We start from the raw sequence: 23,643 nt of genomic DNA on the forward strand, positions 1-23,643 counted from the left end.
GGGGAAGGTGGTGGCCATCTTCCTTAGGGCGGCCAATTGACTGAGGCATTTTGCACCTTCAGCCCCATTGAGCATAGGGGGAACTCGCGGCCATGCTTAGCGAGGGCAAAGACATGCCCAAAGCCAAACAACGGCTCTTGGCCCTGGGGTGTCCATGCGGGCGGCTCGGCGCGTGGTCTGTGCGAGACCGGCTGTTGCCAATAGTGACTTTGTCACTAGATTTAGTGATGTTTTGGTTTCCCTAGTGATAACATGTCAAAGTGACCAGTGACAAATCTAGCGACTGTCACTGCCCCTTGTAGTGACGTTCAGAGAGAGGTCACCAAGATCGCTAGTCACCAAATAATTCACCAGCAGCTCAATAGTGTTAATAAAATCCAGTCCATGTGTAACCACCCCCCTCACCTCCTGGGGTGGGGCTCTGTCCTGTCTAGTGGCACCAAGACCACTTAGGGAGAGAGAAAATGAGTCTGCTCTGCAGCCGTAGCTAACAGCCAGCTGGCTTTGACCTCGTGCGGTAGAGGCCCACGCGCTAAGCTCCGGCGATCCCAGGTTTGCTCACGCCTGCCGTCTCCATCGGCGTTACACATGCTCTTCCTCCTACAGTCTGTTACACACCAAGTCAATGTCATTACCCCCCACCGGAGCACGTCCTCGGAAGGAATTGCATTCTAGGACTTCTAGGGCTGAGCTCTAATAATTTTATATATGGAGATATACCTATCTCATAGAACTGGAAGGGACCCTGAAAGGTCATCGAGTCCATCCTACTGCCTTCACTAGCAAAACTAAGTACTGGTTTTGCCCCAGATCCCTAAGCGGCCCCCTCAAGGATTGAGCTCACAACCCTGGGTTTAGTAGGCCAATGCTCAAACCACTGAGCTATCTCTCTCCATCCTCACTACAATCTGCAGGCGAGGAAAAGAAGGCTGTGAAGGACAATTCAATACTTGCTAAAGCCAGGCACATGTTGGAGAGAGCAGCACATTAGCCAGGGCTTGTTTTTACCCAAATTTTCTTTCTTGCCGCTCCATAGTAGATAGCACACCCTGTGATCCAGGGAAAGATGGCTAATGAAGTAGGTAGAGCAGGGGAGGTGAGGAGAGCCACACAGAGGGAAGGTGGGATGGGATGAATCAGGGCCATGTGCCCCAATGGGGCAGGGGGCACCATGCCTCCAGGGATGAAGCCCTTTACTCCTTCCCCTGGCTTGGCCCAGCTGTTCAGAAATGAAACCTTGGAAGCAGGGGGAAGAGGGCTGGCTAGTGGGTTTTTGTTTTTAAATCTACTTTATTGGCTCCCTGCAGCGCCGAGATCACGTCAGATGAATGCCCCTCTTCCCCCTGGCTCTGGGCTCTGCCTTTCACTAACCTGTCGGCTCAAGTCCAGGCTGGCACAAAAGGGAGGCTCAACTGAAATTAATTAACCCCAGCCGACCTGGACTGGCATGTACAGAGCGCCCTGCCCAATGAGCAGAGGGCACCCTCCTGCTGACAGCGTTCTGGTGCATAAGAGAATGTAGTAAGGAGAGAATGGAATGGATTTTATTAACACTATTGAACTGCTTGTGAATGATTTTGTGACTAGAGGGGTGTGTGTGTGTGTTTGTATATAAATAAAATTCTGTTCAATTCTCTGGGAATTTTGTTCAGTGACATTTTTGACTCCTTTTGAGTGCTTAAACAGCTACATCTAGCGACTTTCCAGGGTTTGTCTGGTAACTTCCCCCTATATGGAATTGGCAGCACTGTTGGTGAGCGCTCGCCAGCAGGTGCAGGCTGCCCGGGCAGGGAGGGGGAACACACGGGCCCAGTCCCCAGCACAGAGCAAGCAGCTGGGTTCAGAGTGTGAGGGACACATTGACAACACGCATTAATAGCTGTGAAGGGGTAACGCTCAGCCTCGGACTGCTGTCATTAAATGGGGGTTGGACCCCCCCCACACAGACTGCCACTCCTGGGAGAATCTCAAATTTTAAAAAGTTACACTTCTCTTCTCCCCCTGCCCCCCGTTCCATGCAACTGAACATTCAAATAAGTAAAAATCTTAAAATGCTCCCCCCGTTTCCCCTCCTAGTTACAAATAAGGGCACCCAAATTCTGCCAGGCCCGGGTGGCAAAGTGCTCATCATCTCCAGCTGGCACATCACAGAGCTGCAGCATGAAAATGATTGATGAGTTATAGCCTGACCTGACCAGATTTCTTTGTCCAGAGCTGGGCACAGAACCATAAAATGGCATGAAGGCCACCTCAACCAAGCTTCCCCCGGATCAGCTACAAGGTTGAGTTCTTGGGAGGTTAAGCCTTTTGCCCCCCAAAACATGAACTATTTAAAACTAGACAAGCCTTCACTCCTACGCACTCCACGTTGAACAGAGATTTTAGAAATGCGTATTAGCAGCATAGGCATCAAGCTTCGCAAGCTTGTGTTTTTTTAAAAGTGATCTGGGATTTTCAGCTGTATTTTTTTTTTTTTTTAATTTCAACTTCAAGGAATTTGATAGTTTTGGTGATTTGAATGGAGCCTGCTGTCTACTATATGACATAAGTTACCTGCACCAATAGTTCAATATAGCAAAACCTTTGCTGCTTGTTAATAGTGTATGTTTAGTTCTCAGAATATCTACTAATTAGACAAAAAATATTGGATATTCTTCATTTAGAGAAAGTCAGCAAAAAGGGAAACAAGATTACTGCATATTCTGAATACCCCTTTTTGACTTCTCCAATATGCAATAGTCCCATGCTTGTTACTTAAGAGTTTGTTTAGAAGGTGACACTATCTTACCTAAATTGGACAGAAAATTCAGCATCACGTGTGTTTTTAAAAAACAGGAATTACAATTAGCATGATTCTTTAGCAAATCTGTGCCTATTCTCTTCCTTCTTTATGCAAATATTTTAATACATCAACCCCAAAGCTGTGCTTTGACTTTTCACATTGCTTTATAGGGTTTTGATGGCACTCTTCATCATAGCGGTCAAGGGCTTCAAAGTCCAGACTTTGTTTCTAAAATACCCTTTGCAGTAGGATAGTATTTTCTCATTTTACAGATGGGAAATGGAGGTGGAGAGATTAAGTGACTTTGCCAAAGTGTCACAAAATCAAAGGCACAGCCAAGAACAGAATCTCCCAAGTTCCTTAATGCCAAAACCTTCCTCCCTACCAGCATTGCAGTACAGTTGTAGCACTCAAATTATGAGTTGTGCTATTAGCTGCTTCATGTGATTCTAACAGCCCATGTCTCACTGCTTGACACATTTAATAATAATAATAATAATAAAAAAAAAGTAAGTAGAGGTTTTTCACCTAAAAGCTGATGGAATAAAGACACTGCACACACCTTTAAAATTATAAATTCACAATTTATTTCAAATAAACCACTCCACCTCTGGGAAATATTTCAAGGGCATTTTCCTTTGCCCCTTCCCCTCCAATGCCTATAGAGAAAAGCTAAGAGTGGTGTCAGTTTCTTGGAGAAGACCTTGCCAACAGAACAAGGCAGACAAGAAACAGCAACACTCTCCATAATACTAAAGCTCCCACAGCAGCAGCTGCTACCTGAAATCCTGGAGAACAATCCAACTGAGCAGATGCAGGTGAGAAAAGGAGTCCCTAGAACAAGTCTCATTTAAAAATAAAGTTTTATTTATCACCTGCTTAAAAAGTCTGAATGTGAAATTATAGTACAGAAACCTCCTGCTGTTCCTGTCCCACATTGGTACAGTGAGCAATTCATGTGCGGAGCAGCAGTCATGCAGTTCATATTGTTAGTAGAAAACTGTATGGTCCGGGAAGCCTGATGCCTGTTAGAGATCTGAGTCAGCCAGTGCATTCGCATGAGCAAAGCTGAAATAATGAGTCTCAGATGCAAGGATGGAGAGAGACGTCAGGCTGACCTAGGAACAGCAAGCAGCTGCAAAAAGAGGAAGGGACAAACACTGCAAGATTGCCCTGTTACTGGTGCGGGCGGAATCGGTACCTTTTTAGAGTTAATAGCCTGATCCGACTTCTATTCTCAGGCCACCTCATTGACTCGAAAGGGGCTGTGTTCACAAAACAGAATTTGCCCCTTTACCTTTGATCCTGAGAACACTAATTTCTTTCCTATCAGTCACCTACCTCTCAAACAGCAGCAGCTTATCCTTTTCAGATGCCAGAATGAGCAGGAAATGGGGGGATCACCCCACAGTTTTAACTGTTCCTATACTACAGCTGCACAAATGTTGCCCTATTTGGGCTCACGCTGCAAAGACACATCCCGCCTTGTTTTCCACACAGAGGATGGAAGCAGAATCTGTACGTGGGAACCAGGACATTCACAGCCTCCTTCCTGGAAGAGTTTTGGAGAAACAAAACCCTGTTGACAAAGCTTGAGTTTTGTGTAATTCCGAAGAGATGGCTTTCAACGCAGTCTGTATTTGTATGATTTCGTAAGTGCTCATCGCCAAGGTGTCTGAGCAGTCTGGACTGCGAGTCAGCTCTCAGGTGGTTCCTGCCATCTGATCTACACTGCTCCAGGAATGAGGATTTTAAAACACTTTGTGTTTAAGCAAAATATGCTTATCCTGGTTCAGAGCTGAATGCTTATGCGATGTGAGTGAGCAGGGAGGAGCGGGCACCATCTGGCAGCAAAGCTGAGTATTTAGGATTAGAAAAGATACCTCCCTATACCTCTCTGGCAAACAGGCCAAATTTCACCTGACTGCAGCTAGCTTAACTAGAACACCCGTTCATATCCTACATTAGTACTTTGCGCTTTACGCCTTTAAAGCACTGCATAAACATTACCTCTCCACAGTACTGTACAGGCTCTGTCCACATGATTAGTTCATCTAATAAGTATCCCTCTCAAACTGAGGGCCCTCTCTTTTCTCCCACCTTCACATGGTTAAAACCTACACACTCAGTTCTGGGGGTAGAGTCATATGGTGCATGTGTCTCATATAAACAAGAGTAGCAGCTTATTTTGTCAAGCAGGAATTAGGAAGACTCACAGTCAGTCTTTCATCCTGTCAAGTCAAAAAGGGTGAAAATAAGAATATCCTACTAAGGAATGTGTCAGGGCAACATTCCTCATGAAAATGGCATGGAAGGGAATTCCCTACTTTCACACTAGCCTTGGGGATTTCCTCAAATCAGACACTCAGCTACTCCATTTTTGCCTACATATAGCAGATGCATGTACAAGTCCATGTGTTACATAGGCACCTGTACATGGTACATCCACCATTGTAAAGTGTTGGCATTTAAGCCACTGTTTTGAAGTGACTCTCTTGTTAAGATGAATTGGGGAGGTCACTTTTTAAAAAATTGTTTATATTTTACATTAAACATGCCCATACAAAAGCTCTGAGAGTCCCAGACAATAATCAGACTTATAATAACCATCCAGCAGCTTGAATACCAATATACACATAAATTAACTCCACCAGTCAGTTTTCAGTCTGGCTTGATGCAGGCTCTAAGAGAGCAGTACAATGTTAGCTCTAGCACTTCTTTTTGAGTGCCTGTCTACATTGCCAAGATGTGTGCCGGGGATCACATTATGCATTACTGTTCCCCCTTGACTTGCAATGGGGTTTAGTCTTGCCCAGGTAAATGGGACCAAAGTGGTTTGATCATGTTACACTCCATGTATGACTGATCTTTACAAAGCTGCATTGAAGTAACATGGCTTGTTCCACTCTACCTAACAAGACCAAGCCTATTTAACACTGTTAGAACAACTGTTCTAACAGTCTCCCGAACACCATGGGTTTGCAGCATAGAAACCCCCTAAAAACCAACTAAAGCAAAAATCCACATGGAAGACCTTAAATTCACTGAATGCAAAGATCTGAATTACCTCTAGGCATATCTCCTATGTTAACCTGATCTCTGCCCTTTAACACCTCCATTTGCTTTGGTTCACGCAGCACAAACTACTGCTGAGAGAAGAGATGCCACACACAATTGTGCTGATATGCAGCCACCGCTGATGCTGTAAGGCGCAAACACAGCAGCAGTCACCCTCTGAGCTCCAGCCACTCTCCTCGTGCAGCCACAGGCCAGTGCTACAAAGCGCATGTCAGAGGAAAGGGAAATCTAGCTGGGTTATTTCATAACCCTCAGTGCATAAAAGGATTTTGGGACAGAAGCCCATTTAATTTACAAGCAGATTATTAAGGAAAAACACTCCACTGCCAATTTATTTTTAAAAAGGGTTGTGTGTTATTCTAGGGTTTGTTTGTATAATTGTACAACCGTTGAAAATGACATAAATTGTAATGATCTACTACTATTAACAGCCATTCAGAAAAATTCCCTCTCTCAAAAGCCATCTGGGGTAGGAGGAAACATCCCAGGAAAGATGCCAATCTGAACTCCAGCCTCTAGCCTGGCAGAAATGAAAAGCGGAAAGATAAAAAACAGAAAGGGACTAAGATGGGGCGTTTGCACGTGTCTCTTGTGCAAGGGGAGGGGATGGTTTTGTCCTTGGCCGGGTTCTCCCACAGGCAGTGCTCATTTCTCTTGAGGCAGCCACTGCCACCTTGCTTGCTGCTCTCACCCCTGCACGTCACCACCTCTTTCCGCCTTATGTGTCATGGAAGTCTTTAAGCAAGGTCCTCCTCCTCTGTTCTGCTATATGCATCTGATTCTCTAAGTCCTGGAACAAAGAACAGCACGGCAGAACCCCATTAATCTGAACTCCTCAGAGGAAAAGAAAAGGCACTTGTATGGTAGAGTGTGAGGCCCATTCACTGCTTCTCAAGCAAATTAAGGACTGCAGGGACCCTTCCGATTTGACAGTGTGTAAAAGAATGTCCCCCTGAACCCAATTCTCCTTAGGTTTCCCTTATTAGAGGGTTTCTGATGCTCCCTCCCACCTCCCAAAGCAAAAAAAACCCTGCACACCAAGGTAACTTTCCCTCCAGCAAAGGGCTGAATGCATCTTCCTTCAGAGCCTGTCAGCCCTGGTTCAGTCAGCCAGGAGTCATTGCTGGAGAGCAGCAAAGTTCTCCCCCCCCCATTCCCTCAGCTAGGAAACAAGCATCTGCAGGCCAAGTGAACAAAAAGCCAGACTCGAAGCTAATCTGATTGCCCTCACCTGCCTGCCAAGCTGGCCTGGACCCTTTTGTGCAGGTACTAAGCCACCTGTAAGTGAAGGGCTGCCCAGCAGACACAGGGGAACAGATAACTTACCCCTCTGTCATAGCTGTCTGCTCGTTCCACCTTCCAGGAGAGGTTTTCTATTTCAGCTTCCAACTGAGCCTGCTGGTATTCAAACTGATCAACAGTACAGACAATTAGGGAAACCAATCTACCCAGAGCAGCTTTATGCCACCAAACAGGTGTGGTGAGAGGAAGCACACACCCCTAGGGGCCTTCCTCTCCGCAACAGGTTTGGTGGAGCAAATCTCTGGAATGCTTGGGAAAACAATGAGCACTAGAACGTGGCATGTCCAGTGACTTCAAAATCCTAAGGAAGATGGATTTTTGTACATTCAACTTTTAATTATTCAAGCATTAGGATACGCCCAACAAGGAGGAAACTGACACCATCAACTGGTGTTTGCAGTCTGGTGAATCTCCATCCCACTTACGGGCTGGAAACGCAGTTTCTGCCCTGTACACACCATCATGTAAAACAAGGGCCGAGCGCTATGGTGTTACCAACAGGGAAACTTTACCCCAGAATCGCAGTCTCAAAACCACGTAGTTTAAGTCACATGTTGGGCCTACCAAAGCGGCCTCCTTGATAGTAAAGTGATGTAAGTGACTGTGCAGCTGGGTTGGCTTGTAATTAACAACAGGGGCTTCAGTCAGTCATGGAAAGAGCAAGGTTCATTTATTTGTCCTGCCCCCACTACAAACTTGGGAAAGAACCAAAACAAGAGTCAGCAAACGTCTAGCTGAAGGTTATGTCTACACTGCACTCAAAGGTGTGTCTGCAGCACAGGTAGACAAACCCCAAGCTAGATTTGATCTCACTAACTCAAATACTATCAGCAAAGCGAAACTCAAGTCAAACAATAGCGTGTAGAGTCCCAGATGTTGGCTTGCCAGCCAGCTCTAGGGCAGCGCACCCTGGCTAGCGCCCTACCATTTGCACTGAGGTTTACTTCCTCCATTTTTATACAGATTCCTGAAAGGTTAACCTGTTGCTGTGACTCTCCCATCTCCCAGGAGCTAGGAACCAATAGTAACCAACTCAGATTCTAGATACGCGTGTTTGCTTATGATGTGAATCCTTATGGGAAAAATAGTTTGACAACTAGTTTGTCATTCACACTGTAGTACTATTCTATTCTATAGCAAAGTCTGTAAAAACAGGGATGTCTCTGGAATGACATCCAACAGGAGCTTTGCTATTAAATCTCTGACTGGGAGTAGGAGTGGGAGGGTTTGGAGCGGATTATGAAGTTTGAAGATACGTGAGGTTCAGTGTCACATATATGTCATTACATGGATTTATTATAAACACACAAACTCTGGGACTGAAGACACAAATCTAGGTGTCTTCTTGGCTTACTATGCTCCCTAGCTAGATGCCAAGAAGTCTGAGCAAACACCTTACCAATTTCTTCCTGGGGCCAGACTCCATGTAGTAGGCATACGGATATGTGTACTGCAGGGTGTAACGACACTACAAGAGAAGAGGAAAAGAGTTTTAGACCTTGATGTCGTTAGCACAGCTTATTTCTATGACTAACATAGGGACACACGAGTTGCCAGACCAGTCCAGTATAGCAGAGGCCATTATCAGATGCTTCTGAGGAAGGTGCAGGAAACCCTGTCAGGACCAATTATGGAATAACCTGCTCAGAAAGGCATCCTCCTGCTAACCTCAGGCAGTTGGTGTCTGATTCAGGGCACAACATCCCTTACAAATCTAACCCCTGAATTGCCTCCTCCTTCAGTGTGCTACTCAGATGCAAGTGTTTTGGTGTGTAGGCGCTCTCCTGTGGACTGAAAGAGCCCAAAATGCCCACCTTTGCAAGCAGCTTTGCAGCATTCTGCAGGTACTGCCAGTCTATCCACGTTCCCAGGTTGTTCATCACCCTTTCCTGGATCTTCTCCTGAATTCGCTGGTAGGTCTGTGCCTCTAACTGCAAGCTTTTATTGTGGTTCTCCCACTGCAAAAGTAGAAGAAAAAGGGCATGAGATCAAAGTGCTGCTACCTACAGATACAAGCTCCAGCAAACAGGAAGTAAGATGGGGCTGGAGTCCAGCAGGATAGGATATGCTGTGGGCAGGAGGACAGCAAGGCAGCACCCCCCGTTGCAAGCCCATGGAGGTTGTGTACACGATAACAGGCAGGTGGGAGCAGGGAGCAAACCCAGCCCCTCTGTAGAAATGCCCTATGGTCACATCAGCATCTTGTGAGCGATTAGATGGAGTAAAATAATGGGAATTTCCCCACTTAAGAAGTCTCTGCCAAGAGATTTAGATTAACCTTTAACATGGGCTTACTGAAGGCAGACACATCTGTGCTGTGAAACATCATTGTAAAACATGGCCATTTCCCTCAGGCCCTTGATCTGGAAAGTCAAGATGATTCATTTATTATTATTTTAAGACTAGGTTAATGCTATGAATAAGCAGCAGTTGATATCTGAATTAGGAAACGAGTGCATGCTGACCTCACAGAAAAGTGGCAACCTTGGATCTACAATGTTTTCTTCTAGAGAATCTGCATTAGACCTGTACAGATTGACCAGTCCTATTCACGCCTGCTGCAGGGCAAGAGGAGCTAGGACTGTCTCACTGGTTAGTGACCGATTCCAAAAGCCCTTCTTTAAACGTGTCTTGCCGTGAAATCCCCTTACAATTTCATTAAACCACATGATGGAGTTTTAATTTAAACACCCGAGATTTGTTTCTTCTTGGTCTCTACAAATTCATGCCATAAGGAACTTCAGAAAGTTCCCTGGTCCTGTGAGGAAATGGTTGCAGCGATATTGTATGAGTGCAGGGACTGGATTAGATGACCTCTTGAGGTCCCTTCCAGTCCTATGATACCTATCTGCAACAGCACAGCAGCATCTTGCAGAGGGACACTATATTCAAATTATTATTTTGTGTTGTTTGTATCATTGTAGCCCCTAGGAGCCCTACTCGTGGATGAGAATCCCATTGTACTAGTTGCTGCAAAAGAAGAGAAAAATCCAGGAAATACTGATTTTCTGCAGCCTCAGGAAACTTAAGCAATCAATGGAGAACAAAAGTTAACAGCTTGGTAGGATTTGTTGGGCAGAATTTTGAGTCTGAAGGAACAAAGACAGGACTTAAACTGGGACTCCAGAAGCTACTTCATCTGTACTGAATCCTTTGTTTGTGTGTTTCTTACACTGACATTGCTGGCAATAACCTTTGCACTAGGCAGGGACATTAAAAGGCTACAGCAGCTCTGGCCAAAGAGATGTGTCCTACCCGCTCAAAATAGAACAAGTACTTCTTAAGGGCCTCCCTGGCCTGCGCTTGCTGACTCTGGTTTACAATATCAGGATTCTCTTTGTACCGACTGCATTCGTAGTACTCGCTACCGTGGGTCTTCCAGTCCCCCAGACACATCCAGCAGAAGTCTGCAGAGAACAAGGCACAATCACTGTGATGCATAGAAAAAATGAATTTCCAGAAACCAAATTACAGAGGAACAGCCCCTCTGTTTCAAGGGCTTCCTTTAGCCAAGCAGCATGTAAAGTTTATTTGTGCCATCTTGCCCAGGGGGAAACAGAATACAGCTTGTGGGCCAAATACAACCCCGGCTTGGGGGTCGATAGCTAAATATGCAGCTTGTGAGGTAACACTTCCAGCATGCTCCAAGGGGACACTGCCTGGATCCACAAGGAGTGCTGGAAACTGGGACCTGTCGTCTCCGCAGGCTGCACCTCGTAGTTAAAGAAAAGGGCAGCTGCAGCCTTACTAGCGAATGAGCTGCAGCTCTCGGACTACTGGCAAGCTGCTAGCACGGGTCTCTGCTGGATCAGATCTGAAGGATCCTAATCTGATCCAGCGGTGAACAAATCCACACAGACAATCCACTTTCCATTCTGGCGGGTGCGCGCTGGGTGGTGTTGGTGGCCTGTGATACACAAGTCAGACTAGATGATCTGATGGTCCCGTCTGGCCTTAAATTCTGAGACTCTAAGACACCTATCCATATCCAGTGGTTTAGGAGACAGCTTCAGAACAGAAATCCCGGAGGGCAAGCCTACACTTGAAACGCTGCATTGGCACAACTGTGCTGCTGTAGCACTTAAGTGCAGACACGCCTACGTTGAGGGCAGAGAGCTCTCCCGTCGACCTAGTTAATCCACCTCTGCAAGAGGCGGTAGCTATGTCACTGGAGAAAACCCTCCTGCTGACACAGTGATGTCTACACAAGGGATTGGGTTGGTATACCTATGGTGCTTGGGGTGTGGGTTTTTCACATCCGAGCCCCGTAGATATACAGATATACGTCTGTAGTGTAGACCTGACCTGAGTGGGAGGACGTAGGTAAAAGAGCTAAGGAGAAAAAGTAGAGCAACAGCTAACCCCACAAAACAGAAGTGCCTGGTTTAGAGGTGGGATACTTGCACTGTTCTGTCAGGAAGGAGAAAAGAGGAGGTTAAACAGCTGCTGTACGAATCACTTCTGGAAGGCTTACCTTTCCCATCCAGCTGGGTGAAATCTGCTAATTCCACCCAAGGGCTAGCCTGCTCTCTTTCCAATTTCAATCACTGTGATATCTCGGAACGTGTTGCTCTCCTACTCCTGATACCACAGCATCCCTCTAAGTAACTATCATTCCTGCTGATCTTCCAGCAGCAAAGGAAGTGAACTGGGAGGGGTAGATTTTAAAGGTTTTCTGAGGTGGGTTATCTTCCTCGGCCTCCCTACTGGCTGGTAGCAGAGTTGCAATATGGGAGCCCCAGCAACAGGTAGTCTCACTCACTTCCCTGGGGTTAGAGAAATTTAGCATCCCACAAAAGCCATTTGCTTTGCATTCCTGATATTTTTCAGGGCTTTAATAAGGGCTGAGGACAGCCAGGCTGCTTCTTGCATGGGAGTGGACTGAGGAGCAATCTAGCAGATAAGGTTACAGAAATCAACAGACCTACACCTGCTTCTGTGGGTTGGTCCATGTAGGGGCTCATTCTGTCCATCAGTGAACATAAAGATTAAGTCTAGTTTGACATAAAGGCTCAGAGTGTTCCATTACAATGCAAGCGGTTTCAGCTGGTGGTACAGAAATCCATGTACAGAACAAGAACTACATCAGGAAAGCTTTTAAACACCAGAGCACATTTCTGAGGAGCATCAATCTCATGACAGAAAGGGAGCTGAAGACCTTTTACAGCATTAAATCTAAATGCCACCGAAGAATCGGAAACCAGTTAAGAACATAGCAAGTGAAACAATAAGCCTTTATCACCAAGTCAGATGTGTAATTAGAATCCTCTTCATATTTGTACTGGGAGTGGTTAACTGGCTATTTAAGACAACAAAATTTACAACTGGGGTAATAAAGGAATATTCCCTTTCCCCAACAGATTCCAGACACTGCTACTTACCATGCTTGCATTTGGAGCATTGCTGAAAAGGAAGGAAAGAGGAGCCATTAGCAATCTGCAGAAGGACAGGGAGGTTTCAGCTAAGGACAAGGAAGATCTGAAGTATTCAGGAAATTGCTCACCATGTGATTGCAGCCTCCATTCTTTTCAATACAGATATTGCACTTGGGACACTGGGAAAACCAAAAGCATTCATTAGATCCAGCTGTTCTCTAATATTCCTTAAGAACAGAATTCCGGCTCTATTCTTACACATACACTGTTCCTGTCAAACCCATTTTAAAGTGGGATGAAGGGGGGATGGATGGATGACTCAGGGCATCAACAACAGATCAGTGGTTTGAGATAACAGTTCCAAGGAGTAAGGTCATTATTCTTAGCGTTCCCACTTGTGAACCAAAGTTCACTCTCAATAGTTACCATTAACTGGCTGGTCAGGTTTAGCAATTCAACCAGTTTACATAGAAAGATGGTACTGGCCATAATGACTCAGACCATAGGACCATCTAGTTCTGTATCCTGCCTTCAGTAGTAGCCGATGGGTAACTGCTTCAGAGGAAGTACAAAGCCATCATACACCTGCCTGATCATACAATGCTTTACCTAGGTTTCTTTGTCCCACAGGTAATCAGTTGATATTCTGCACAATTTGACTGTTACTATATTTTCTTGGTTTGCAAAGCATAGGAAGTAATCCAACTTTGCCAATTTAAATCTGAAGACACCAAATCATATCACAGTCCAGAATTACTACTACCAGTCTGGATTAGATTGGGGTCTCTGACCTAGAAACTAAGGACACTGAATCCATAACCATTTTCCTGAACCATAAAGTCCTAAATTAAATCCAGCTACAATGAATTCCACAGGTTCACCACACACTGCATAAATAGCTCCTTTTCTTGAGTCTAAATTTGTTGCCTTTAAATTAATCAAGTGCTCAGAAAACCAAAGTTACGGACAAAGACCTTTTAAGTCATGGAGTCCCTTTGGCTCCCCCAGCCAGATCAGGACTAGGCCTTCCAATAGGCATATTCCTTTTCACACCGCCCTGCATATCTGTGCATCCCCCACTTCAGGCTAGATAACCCTAGGTCTTTTGCTTATAAAGCCTCATCCTGCAAATGGAAATCGATGCTCTAGAGCTTTTCATTTTCCGAACTCCATGGTTAGAACCGAAGCTACACACTACTGCAAATGGGGATGGGCTATATTATCTACCCTTTGTGTATCCACGCATTCTCCTTTAAAAAAAAATGAACTGCAGCTGTACACCAGACAAGTGTTTGAGCCACCACCACGCGGCTTCTCTGCCATTAGAGTGCAACATACCCAGCTGCAGATTGATGCTCGCAATGAAATTAGCAGAATGAAGACTGGCATAGAGAGAGCACTTCAGTAACCAGCCCGACACACAGATGGGTTTCCCAGTTTAAAGTGTATTTGCAGTAATAGAGTCAGCCACAGAATCACAGAAATGTGGTCTCTAAGGTGCCACAAGTCCTCCTGTTCTTGTTCCTAGGCAGTCATTTCCCATTTTATATTTCTGCAATTGATTATTCCTTCCTAAGTCCAGTACTTTGCATTTGTCCATATTGAATTTCATCCTATGTATTTCAATACATTTCTCCAGTTTGTCAAGAACATTTTGAATTCTAATCCTGTCCTCCAAAGCGCTTGCAACCCCTACCAGCTTGGCATCATCCACAAGCTTTAGAAGTGTACTCTCTATGCCATTCTCCAAATTATTTATGAAGATATTGAATAGAACCAGACCCAGGACAGATCCCATTAGGACCCCATTTGATATGCCCTTCTTGCTTGTGTGAACCACAGATAACTACTCTGAGTACAATTTTCCAACCAGTTGTGCACCCACCTTACAAGAGCTTCATCTAGGCTATATTTCCCTAGAGTGCTTAAGAGAAAGTCATGTGAGATAGTATCAAAAGCCTTATTAAAGTCAAGATACATCACATCTACTGCTTCCCCCCACATCCACCAGGCTGCTTATCCTGTCCAAGAAGGATTTTAGGTTGGTTTGACATATGTTGTGACAAATCCATGTTGACTGTTACTTATCACCTTATCGTCTTCTAGCTACTTATAAAAGGATCGTTCCAGTATTTGCTCCATTCCCTTTCTGGGTACCAAAGGTAAGCTGACTGGTCTACAATTTCCTGGGTTGTCCTTATTCCCCCTTTTATAAATAGATACTATATGTGCACTTTTTCAGTCCTCTGGGATCTCTCCCACTCTCTCCATGTGTTTTCAAAGATCTCTTCAGCCAGTTCCCTAAGTATTCTAGAATGTATTTTGGCTGGCTCTGCCAACTTGAAGACATCCAACTTGTCTAAGCTTTGTGTCCACTAGCACTTTTGTAGGCATAAGTTTCACCGACAAAAGAGCTCTCTCCCACCGGCATAGAGCTGCTACAAAGGAGACCTTACAGAGACACGGCTGCAGTGGTACAGCTATGTCGCTGTAAGGTTTGTAGTTTAGACATAGCCTAAGTAATTTTTAACTTGTTCTTTCCCAAATCAGCCTCAGATCCTACCTCATTTACACCGACGTTCACTCAGGTTAGTCATGCTACCACTGCTAACCTTTCTGGTGAAAACTGAAACAAAATAGGCATTTAACACTTCAGCCATTGCTGCGTTTTCTGTTATGGTCTTTCCTTCCTCACTGAATAATGGGGCTTACCCTATCCTTGGTCTTTCTTCTTATGTGTTTGTAAAATGTTTTCTTGTTACCCTTTATGTCCCTAGCTATTTTAATTTCACTTTGTGCCTTGGCCTTTCTAATTGTGTCCCTACACGCTTGTGGGTTTCTTTATACTCATCCTTTGTAATTTGACCTAGTTTCTACTTTCAGTAGAACTCTTTTTTTGAATTTCACATCATTGAAGCTCTCCTGGCTAAGATAGGGTGGCCTCTTACCATACTTCCTTTCTTTCCTAAGCATTAGGGTAGTTTGCTCTTGTGCACTTAATAGTGTCTCTCTAAAAAAAATGCCAACTCTCCTGAACCCTTGTTTCGCTTACACTTCCTTCCCACAGGATATTACCTACAGTATTTGCTGAGTTTGCTAAAGTTCACCTCCTTGAAGTCCATTGTCTTTATTCTGCTGTTTTCCCTCTTACCATTCCCTTAGACTCATGAGCGCCATCATTTCCTGATCACTTTTATCCAAGCTGCCTTCCACCTTCAAATTCTCAACCAGTTCCTCCCTGTTTGTTAGAATCAAATCTCCCCTAGTCACTTCTTCTACCTTCTGTAATAATTTGTCTCCAATGTATTTCAAGAATTTGTTGGATAATTTGTCCCGTGTTATTTTCCCAACAGATGTGCAGGTAGTTGAAATCCCCCATCACTACTAAGTCCTGAGCTACTCCTTTTATCCTCAGCTATCTCAACCTCAGTTCAAGTGTATCTATCTGATAGACACAGCAACATCTCTTTCCTGTTTTCCTTGCCTCTCCTTCCTGAACAAGCTGTATCCTTCTATACCAGCATTCCAATCATGTGAATTACCCACCAAGTGTCTGTGATACCAGTGATGTCGTAATTGTGATTATTCATCAGTATTTCTAGTTCTTCCTGTTTATTCTCCTTACTTCTTGCATTAGTGTATAGACATCTAAATGTTCATTAGATTTCAAGGTATTCAAGATCTTTGCACCAAAACCCCAAGTGGGAATTTACTAACATTATAAAGAAAGCAGCATAAAGTGCTAAAAATGCACAGAATTGCTCCCCCCTTCTCAGCAGGACTAGATGCCTGAAAGGAATGTTGACGTGCTCTCCCTTACATCTTTAGTGTGAGCACTGATGTAGTTGGCTGTTTCAGAGTCGTCTGCACACTTGGTGAGCCATTTCCGGATGGTGGCACAGTCTGTGGGTGCGTGGTACATCTGCCGACACTTGAAACTTAACAGGAAGAGAAAGAAATTCCAGAGTTAATACATGTGTTAATAACCAAGAAGTCAGTCTTTCCTCATAACCAGGATCTGGATGGGAAATAGGTTTGAGGAGACAAGCAGTTTGTTCCTAAATACCACAATGAGAGGGGCTGGGTTCAAGCTTTAGAACTCACACCAGGTCCTTCTGGGAATGATCACTTCCTTCTCCTGAAACGCTAACATATCACTACCTTGCTTCTGAATGGAAGCGAATACAGGGCTCCCTCTCAGACAAATGAGCATCTGGCTATCTGATGAGCAGCCATCCTCTTTTCCCTGGAGCCCCTGCATCACTTTTGTGATAATGGAGCAAGCCTAAGTCATCCCAGATAAATTCCAAATAGGCTCCTGTTCAGGGTTAACCGCATGCAGCTAGTGGGAGGCTTGGTTACTACCCCATGTATATTACTGTCCCTGGACACTCAAGAGGCAGCTAGACCTTTGGAGTAGGGGGCATCAGAAGATACTCAAGCAGCAACTCTTTCAATATTACTCCCAGTTCTGTTACTCCTCTCCTGGACACTGCAAGCCAGGAAAGCACCATTAGCTTTCCTAGCCAGTGTAAGTTTATTCTGATGCTGGGGAGGACCTCACGCACATAGAAGTTTAAAGATATTCTAGACTTCATATACAGAAATCAACTGACATCTTATCCAAATGCTACACTTTGTTTCTATGCATGTTTAGGAGCATTCATACCATGGAAGCCTGTGTGTGTATTTAGGCTGAGTCCCTTGGCTTTATGGTTCTCTGGATATTGGGAATGCACTAGAGACTCTGGGAAGCAAATATACAAACACAGGCAGCAGATAGGTTCCAGCAGCAGCCATTAAGGCTTCGTACCCGAAATCACTCACCAATGCTTGTATCATAATTTGTAGATTAATCCAAGCTACAGAAGAAACTAGACAAGACTTGTTTTCCTTGATTACTAAGAGCCCAATTTTCAGAGGTGCTCAGAACCCACAGCTCGCATTGAGTTCAGCGAGAACTGACCACCACTGAAAGGCAGGCCCCGGCCTACACCCTTATTACACAGATGGCTCAAGTTACAAACAATTCTAGTAATGTGTCTGTGGTGCTTCGACACACTAGACCCGTTCTCAAATGAAGTGACCTTAAGGAGAGCATATGCCTGTGCCACATGCTTTCCTCACAGCCTTTTACTTCCTTACCAGAAAACTTCATTGCATCGATTGCACTGCACTCGTCGAGCTTTGGGCTCCTGTACCTGTATGACCATGGGGCAGTCTGCACCGGGACACAGCTGCAGCTGGTAATGGCTCTGCAAATACACCGAGTGGCACGGTTAGCACTTGGTATGGGAGAATAACGATCTCCATTCTTAGTGAGTAAAAGTCCTGCCTTTTGTTAACGTGAATCCGTAGTTCTTAGATCTGGAGAAGACAACGTAAAGAGCCACCAGAAGATGCCCAACAGTGGGCAATCAATCTCTTCCACATGCGGAGGAGGTTAGTTCGATATTAAGTGCTTGTCCCAACAAAAGATTTGGAGGCTTTATATTTTGCATTTGTTCAAAGCTGAGGTTGCAGTGGTTAGTCATGAAATGAGGAAATTCGAGATCCCATCCAGAACGTCAGGAGACCATGATGAGAAACTCCAGACAGATTTAGAATCTCAGTCTACTTGAACTCCTTCCACCCCCCTCCTGCCCCAGGGCACAGACTCGGCTTCTCAATTGTGGCTAGTTTGTCCCCTCCCTGTGACTCCCCACAGTGACTGGGGAGATGGTGTCACTAGAGTACTTCCTTCTCCGTCCAAGTCACCGAGTTACTTCCTCTAAATCTTGTCTTCAACATTCTTGTTCTCTCTAGCTTAGATACGACTCACGAAGCTTTGCAGAGTGAAGGCACGTACAAAGGATGCTGTATGATAGTGACCTGCGCTGCATCGGGATGAGGGGCAAGTCTGTAGCTGCCTAAAAATATTTCTTGGTCTTGCACCAATATTTAACATTCAGCTTGAGTTCTCCACTCTAACACTAGAGCACTCTGCTTCAAGATATGGGCCAGGCACCAGCTGCAGTCACTGGGATGACATTAGAACAAAATTTACTCTGGCAAATCATTTGAGAACTCTAACAGTGAGGCCTGCACCACAGCATGAGCCACAGACAACATGCCTGTCAGCAACAATCCTGCAGCAGCGACTGCATCTCCAGCCCCTGAACTCTCTAGAGACACATCATCAAGAAGCCCAGATACCAAGATCAATATTTTACAAGTCACTCATGATTTTGGGTGCCCAGCTTGGGACACTTGACAGCAGCATTTCTCAAGTGCAGCCACCAGGGGCTTTTCTTGCGGCCACAGCCTCTTGGGCTGTGATTGGGGGCGGGAAGGAGCAAAGCAGAGGCCCCTCCCACTTCCTGGTGCTCCTGGATGCACCACCTTTGTGATAGTTGCTGGAGCTGCCAGCAGGGGTTCGGTCCTGCCCCACTCTGGAGACACCTCGGGCACAGTGCGGGAGGACCAGGCAGCCAGTGAGTTCCCATCTTCCCAGGGGCAGCAGGGCTCAGGCTTTGGACCGCAGGGCTTCGGGCTCCAGTCCCAGGCTCCGGCTGCGCGGTGGTGGGCCCCAGGCTCCAGCCGCAGGGCTTCGGGTTCTGTCCTCTGGCCACAGGGCTTCAGGCTCCAGCCCCCCACTGCCTCCCCTGGCCACCCACCTCCCCACCCCCATCACCTGTGGCCCCCTCTGCCTCCCCTGACCTCCCATCCAGGGCTTAATTTGTCCCCAGACTTGCCAGGGCTGAGTAATTCTGCTGTGAAAAACAATACTTGTATGTTTGTTAATATCACTTTTCACAACAGACTTACTAGCTAGCAATAAATACATTACAATGATTTGGATGTGTGTATGTGCATATTTATTTGTTTTTCCTAAAGCTAATTAAATAATGTAGGAAAAAGTGCGAGTGGCCACCAGCAAGAGTTGGTGGCCACACTCTGAGGCCACCAAATAATTTGCCTTGAGAACCCCTGCTTTACAGGGTCCGGTTTTGCAAGGGGAGGGTGCTCAGCATTTTTGGAAAAAAACAAGCCCTTTTAAGAGGTCTCAAGTTGGGTCCTAAAAAATGAAGCTCCCAATCTAGTCACTTCTGAAAATCTTGGCCCAAATATCTGACTACTGGGAAGGGTCAGGGCACAGGCCTACAGGAACATGAAGCAGAAAATACCTCCACGTAGTCCCTGAAGAGGTAGCGCCGATATTTGTCTTTCAGCTCCTCACTAGGCAGCAATGGAAACACAAAGTCTTCTGGTGTCCGAAGTGGACAGTCCTGAGCCATGCAGGAGACCCCTATTAAAAACAGAGGACAGTTGCTGCACGGTGCGATATGAACTGAGAAACTCATGCACGCAGATCAGAGATGTGCTGGTCCCAACACAGCTTCTCAGGTGCAATTAATTGTTCTGATGCAAGTGATACAACAGTTCCATTTATCAGGGCTGCTGAAAAGCTGGAGTCCAGCTGTTTTCAGTGGAAGATGACTGAGGCAAGGGCATCTTGGACGGTCCCAGTTTCACCAGTCGACACACCTATACGTGTCAAGTTACTGCTGTCAGGTGAGGAGAAGCCAGTCAACCTGCAGTAGCAATGGCTACCGATGGCTTCCACCAACACACAGGGGGCCCGTGGAAATACACTCAAAGACCCCTATACACTCGACATCAAGGAGAAAGTGCTCATGAAGAATTGCAACCTTTAAACACAGCAGTCTTGCAGCTTCAAACACCTCAGTGATGATGTGATAATTGGGCCTACAAATTTCCCCTAATTGTGAGTTCAGCTGTAAGGAGTGAGTGGAAGTTCATAAAATGTCACAGTAACCTATAATAATAAATGTGGATGGAAAAAGGTGCAAAAAATCGACAGAAAAACAGAATTAGTACAAACAAAAAGGCCTCCTGACATAATTCCAGGACTGTGTTAAGGTCATGCCTAGAAAACAAGAACAGTGAGAGTCTGGGAGTCAATGAACCTAAATTGGTGGGACAATACTTAGGCCTAATTGATGGACAACATAACGAGGGGTTGGGCTATTCCACTCATCAGTCCCTTTTGGAGCCCTCAAAAAGAGACCCTGGGGGAACTCAGCTGACTACCACAACGCTGTCTGTCTGAAAGACAAGAGAAAGGGAAGGAGCAAGTTACAAGGTAGCAGCCGTGTTAGTCTGTATCCGCAAAAAGAACAGGAGTACTTGTGGCACCTTGGAGACTAACACATTGATTTCAGCATAAGCTTTCGTGGGCTACAGCCCACTTCTTCGGATGCATAGAGTGAAACACACACACACAGAAGATATTTATCCATACAGAGAACATGAAAAGGTGGAAGTACGCATACCAATTGTAAGAGGCCAATCAGTTGAGATGAGCTATCAGTAGCAGCAGAAGAAAAAACTTTGAAGTGATAATCGAGATGACCCATAGAAGGTGTGAGGAGAACTTAACATGGGGGGAAAAAAATTCAATTAGTGTAATGACCCAACCATTCCCAGTCTCTGTTTAGGCCTAAGTTAATTGTGTCTAATTTCCATATTAATTCGAGTTCAGCAGTCTCTCTTTGGAGTCTGTTTTTGAAGTTTTTTTGTTGCAAAACTGACACCTCCAAGTCTGTCACTGAGTGATTAGAGAGGTTGAAGTGTTCTCCCACTGGTTTTTGAATGTTATGTTTCCTGATATCAGATTTGTGTCCATTTATTCTTTTGCGTAGGGACTGTCCAGTTTGGCCAATGTACATGGCAGAGGGGCATTGCTGGCACATGATGGCATATATCACATTGGTAGATGTGCAGGTGAACGAGCCCCTGATGGCATGGCTGATGTGATTAGGTCCTATGAGGGTGTCACTTGAATAGATATGTGGACAGAGCTGGCATCGGACTTTGTTGCAAGGATAGGTTCCTGGGTCAGTGTTTTTGTTGTATGGTGTGCGGTTGCTGGTGAGTATTTGCTTAAGGTTGGGGGGTTGTCTGTAAGCGAGGACTGGTCTGTCTCCCAAGATCTGTGAGAGTGAGTGATCATCTTTCAGGATAGGTTGTAGATCTCTGATGATGCGCTGGAGAGGTTTCAGTTGGGGGCTGAAGGTGGCGGCTGGTGGCGTTCTGTTATTTTCTTTGTTGGGCCTGCCCTGTAGGTGGCGTCTTCTGGGTACTCTTCTGGCTCTGTCAATCTGTTTTTTCACTTCAGCAGGTGGGTATTGTAGTTTTAAGAATGCTTGATAGAGATCTTGTAGGTGTTTATCTCTGTCTGAGGGATTGGAGCAAATGCGGTTGTATCTTAGAGCTTGGCTGTAGACAACGGATCGTGTGGTGTGTCCTGGATGGAAGCTGGAGGCATGTAGGTAAGTATAGCGGTCAGTGGGTTTCCGATATAGGGTGGTGTTTATGTGACCATCGCTTATTAGCACAGTAGTGTCTAGGAAATGGACCTCTTGTGTGGATTGGTCTAGGCTGAGATTGATGGTGGGATGGAAATTGTTAAAATCATGATGGAATTCATCGAGGGCTTATTTTCCATGGGTCCAGATGATGAAGATATCATTAATGTAGCGCGAGTAGAGTAGGGGCGTTAGAACAACGCTTCCTTAGCTCTCGTTCCCTAAGTCAGCCATAAAGATGTTGGCGTACTGTGGGGCCATGCTGCTACTGATAGCTCATCTCAACTGATTGGCCTCTTACAATTGGTATGTGTTCTTCCACCTTTTCATGTTCTCTGTATGTATAAATATCTTCTGTCTGTGTGTTCCACTCTATGCATCTGAAGAAGTGAGCTGTAGCCCACAAAAGCTGATGCTGAAATAAATTTGTTAGTCTCTAAGGAAGGAACAAGCTTCACTATCATGGTTGCCACCTGCACCCTGAGCCGTCTTCATCCTAGTCCTGACAGATGTCCTGGCCAGGCCAGACCAAATTAGGGGGAGCCAAATGACATTCACACCAGCTCTAGCTAAATCTCTAATACCACCTGGATGTGAAACTGTGCTACTTTCCCACCCCGCGGTGTGTGTTTTTCCTTCCCCACTTTATTTCTTGTCCTGCCTAGCCCTCTAATTTTTCCTTCTATTTACAAGAGTCTGGCTTAGTTGGCCAAGACTGTATACAGCCACACTGCTGCAAGTCTCTGTCCAGAAAGAGGCAGCTAAACGTAATCTCTTAAACAGCCCAACGCTGGTACAAGTTTGCCAGGTCTCGGGGTGGCAGATAAGATCACATGCTATGCCTATGTTTTTTCCAGCAGGGAGACTGCAAGTGAGTCCATCTCAGAGGCAGAAGTTGCATTTTCTACCTTTGCTGTTCTTTTCTCTTCCTCTTTCGTGTGTGTTCATCTTATTTCGTCTTCTACAAAACGGGATTGGATTTTAACAACTGCTCCAGCCCAGCTTAACTAACTTTTCTCTTTTCCCCAAAAAGGATCATTATTACCATCCAAGAGAGATTCACATGTGGGTTTTCCCCCCTCTAAAGACTCTCCAACTAAAGGGGAAGGGTACAAGAGATGTTAAGATGAAAGCCTTACTTAATATTTTACATTTCAAATGCTTTAACTGCCCCCGCCCCCATATTTTTAATACAGGGCTAAAGAGATTTTTAATGATGTTGGCTCCATGGTACTAAGCAGGCTGAGGTCTTTGTATTCTAAACCCTGAACCTTGTTTAAAACTGTTTAATGTTGGACATTTTACAGGGTCATGATAAAGCCTTCACCTCTTTGGGCCCATATATTCCACCTAAATTAATACAACAGTGACTGTGATCACAGCCTGGCAGGATCAGAAAGAGAACACAGACCAAAAGCTATGTCCAATTTATAGCAGAGTTGCCATAAGTACTGATACTTAAGTGCTACATACACCATTACAGAAATACTTTTAAGTACAAGTATGCTGTGGAAATAGTACTTCTAAAGAGATAAGTAAAAGAACAAGAACTTCCAACTCCTGTATTCTCCGCAATTGTTAGGTCAATTTATGGACAACTACTTAAATAATATAAGCACAGTGTGGAAGAGAAAAACCCAACAACAATGAAGTTGTATTCATATACATAAATAGCCAAGGAATAACCATGATAAAATATCCCCAATTTCCCAACAGCCCTGCTGTGTTGGAGCAC

At 45.1% G+C, this 23,643-nt stretch overlaps 1 protein-coding gene across 6 annotated transcripts in view; it reads right to left on the minus strand.

Moving 5' to 3' along the window:
- Window positions 1–3,345: 3,345 nt before the first annotated feature.
- The window catches only part of ARIH2 (ariadne RBR E3 ubiquitin protein ligase 2), a 45,156-nt gene continuing 24,858 nt past the window's right edge, over window positions 3,346–23,643 (minus strand). For all 6 annotated transcript variants that reach the window (XM_024109928.3, XM_008173324.4, XM_042844207.2 and 3 more), the window contains 10 exons: window positions 19,704–19,825; window positions 17,683–17,792; window positions 16,358–16,475; window positions 12,666–12,716; window positions 12,544–12,565; window positions 10,418–10,569; window positions 8,977–9,120; window positions 8,562–8,630; window positions 7,187–7,270; window positions 3,346–6,650 (listed from right to left, as the gene is read on the minus strand). In XM_024109928.3, the coding sequence (XP_023965696.1) occupies window positions 6,579–6,650; window positions 7,187–7,270; window positions 8,562–8,630; window positions 8,977–9,120; window positions 10,418–10,569; window positions 12,544–12,565; window positions 12,666–12,716; window positions 16,358–16,475; window positions 17,683–17,792; window positions 19,704–19,825 (944 nt within the window). In that variant the 3' untranslated portion in view covers window positions 3,346–6,578. The remainder of the gene's footprint in view (window positions 6,651–7,186; window positions 7,271–8,561; window positions 8,631–8,976; window positions 9,121–10,417; window positions 10,570–12,543; window positions 12,566–12,665; window positions 12,717–16,357; window positions 16,476–17,682; window positions 17,793–19,703; window positions 19,826–23,643) is intronic.

This window comes from Chrysemys picta, chromosome 7, assembly GCF_011386835.1.
Source record: "Chrysemys picta bellii isolate R12L10 chromosome 7, ASM1138683v2, whole genome shotgun sequence".
In the NCBI taxonomy this organism is placed as follows: Eukaryota; Metazoa; Chordata; order Testudines; family Emydidae; genus Chrysemys; species Chrysemys picta.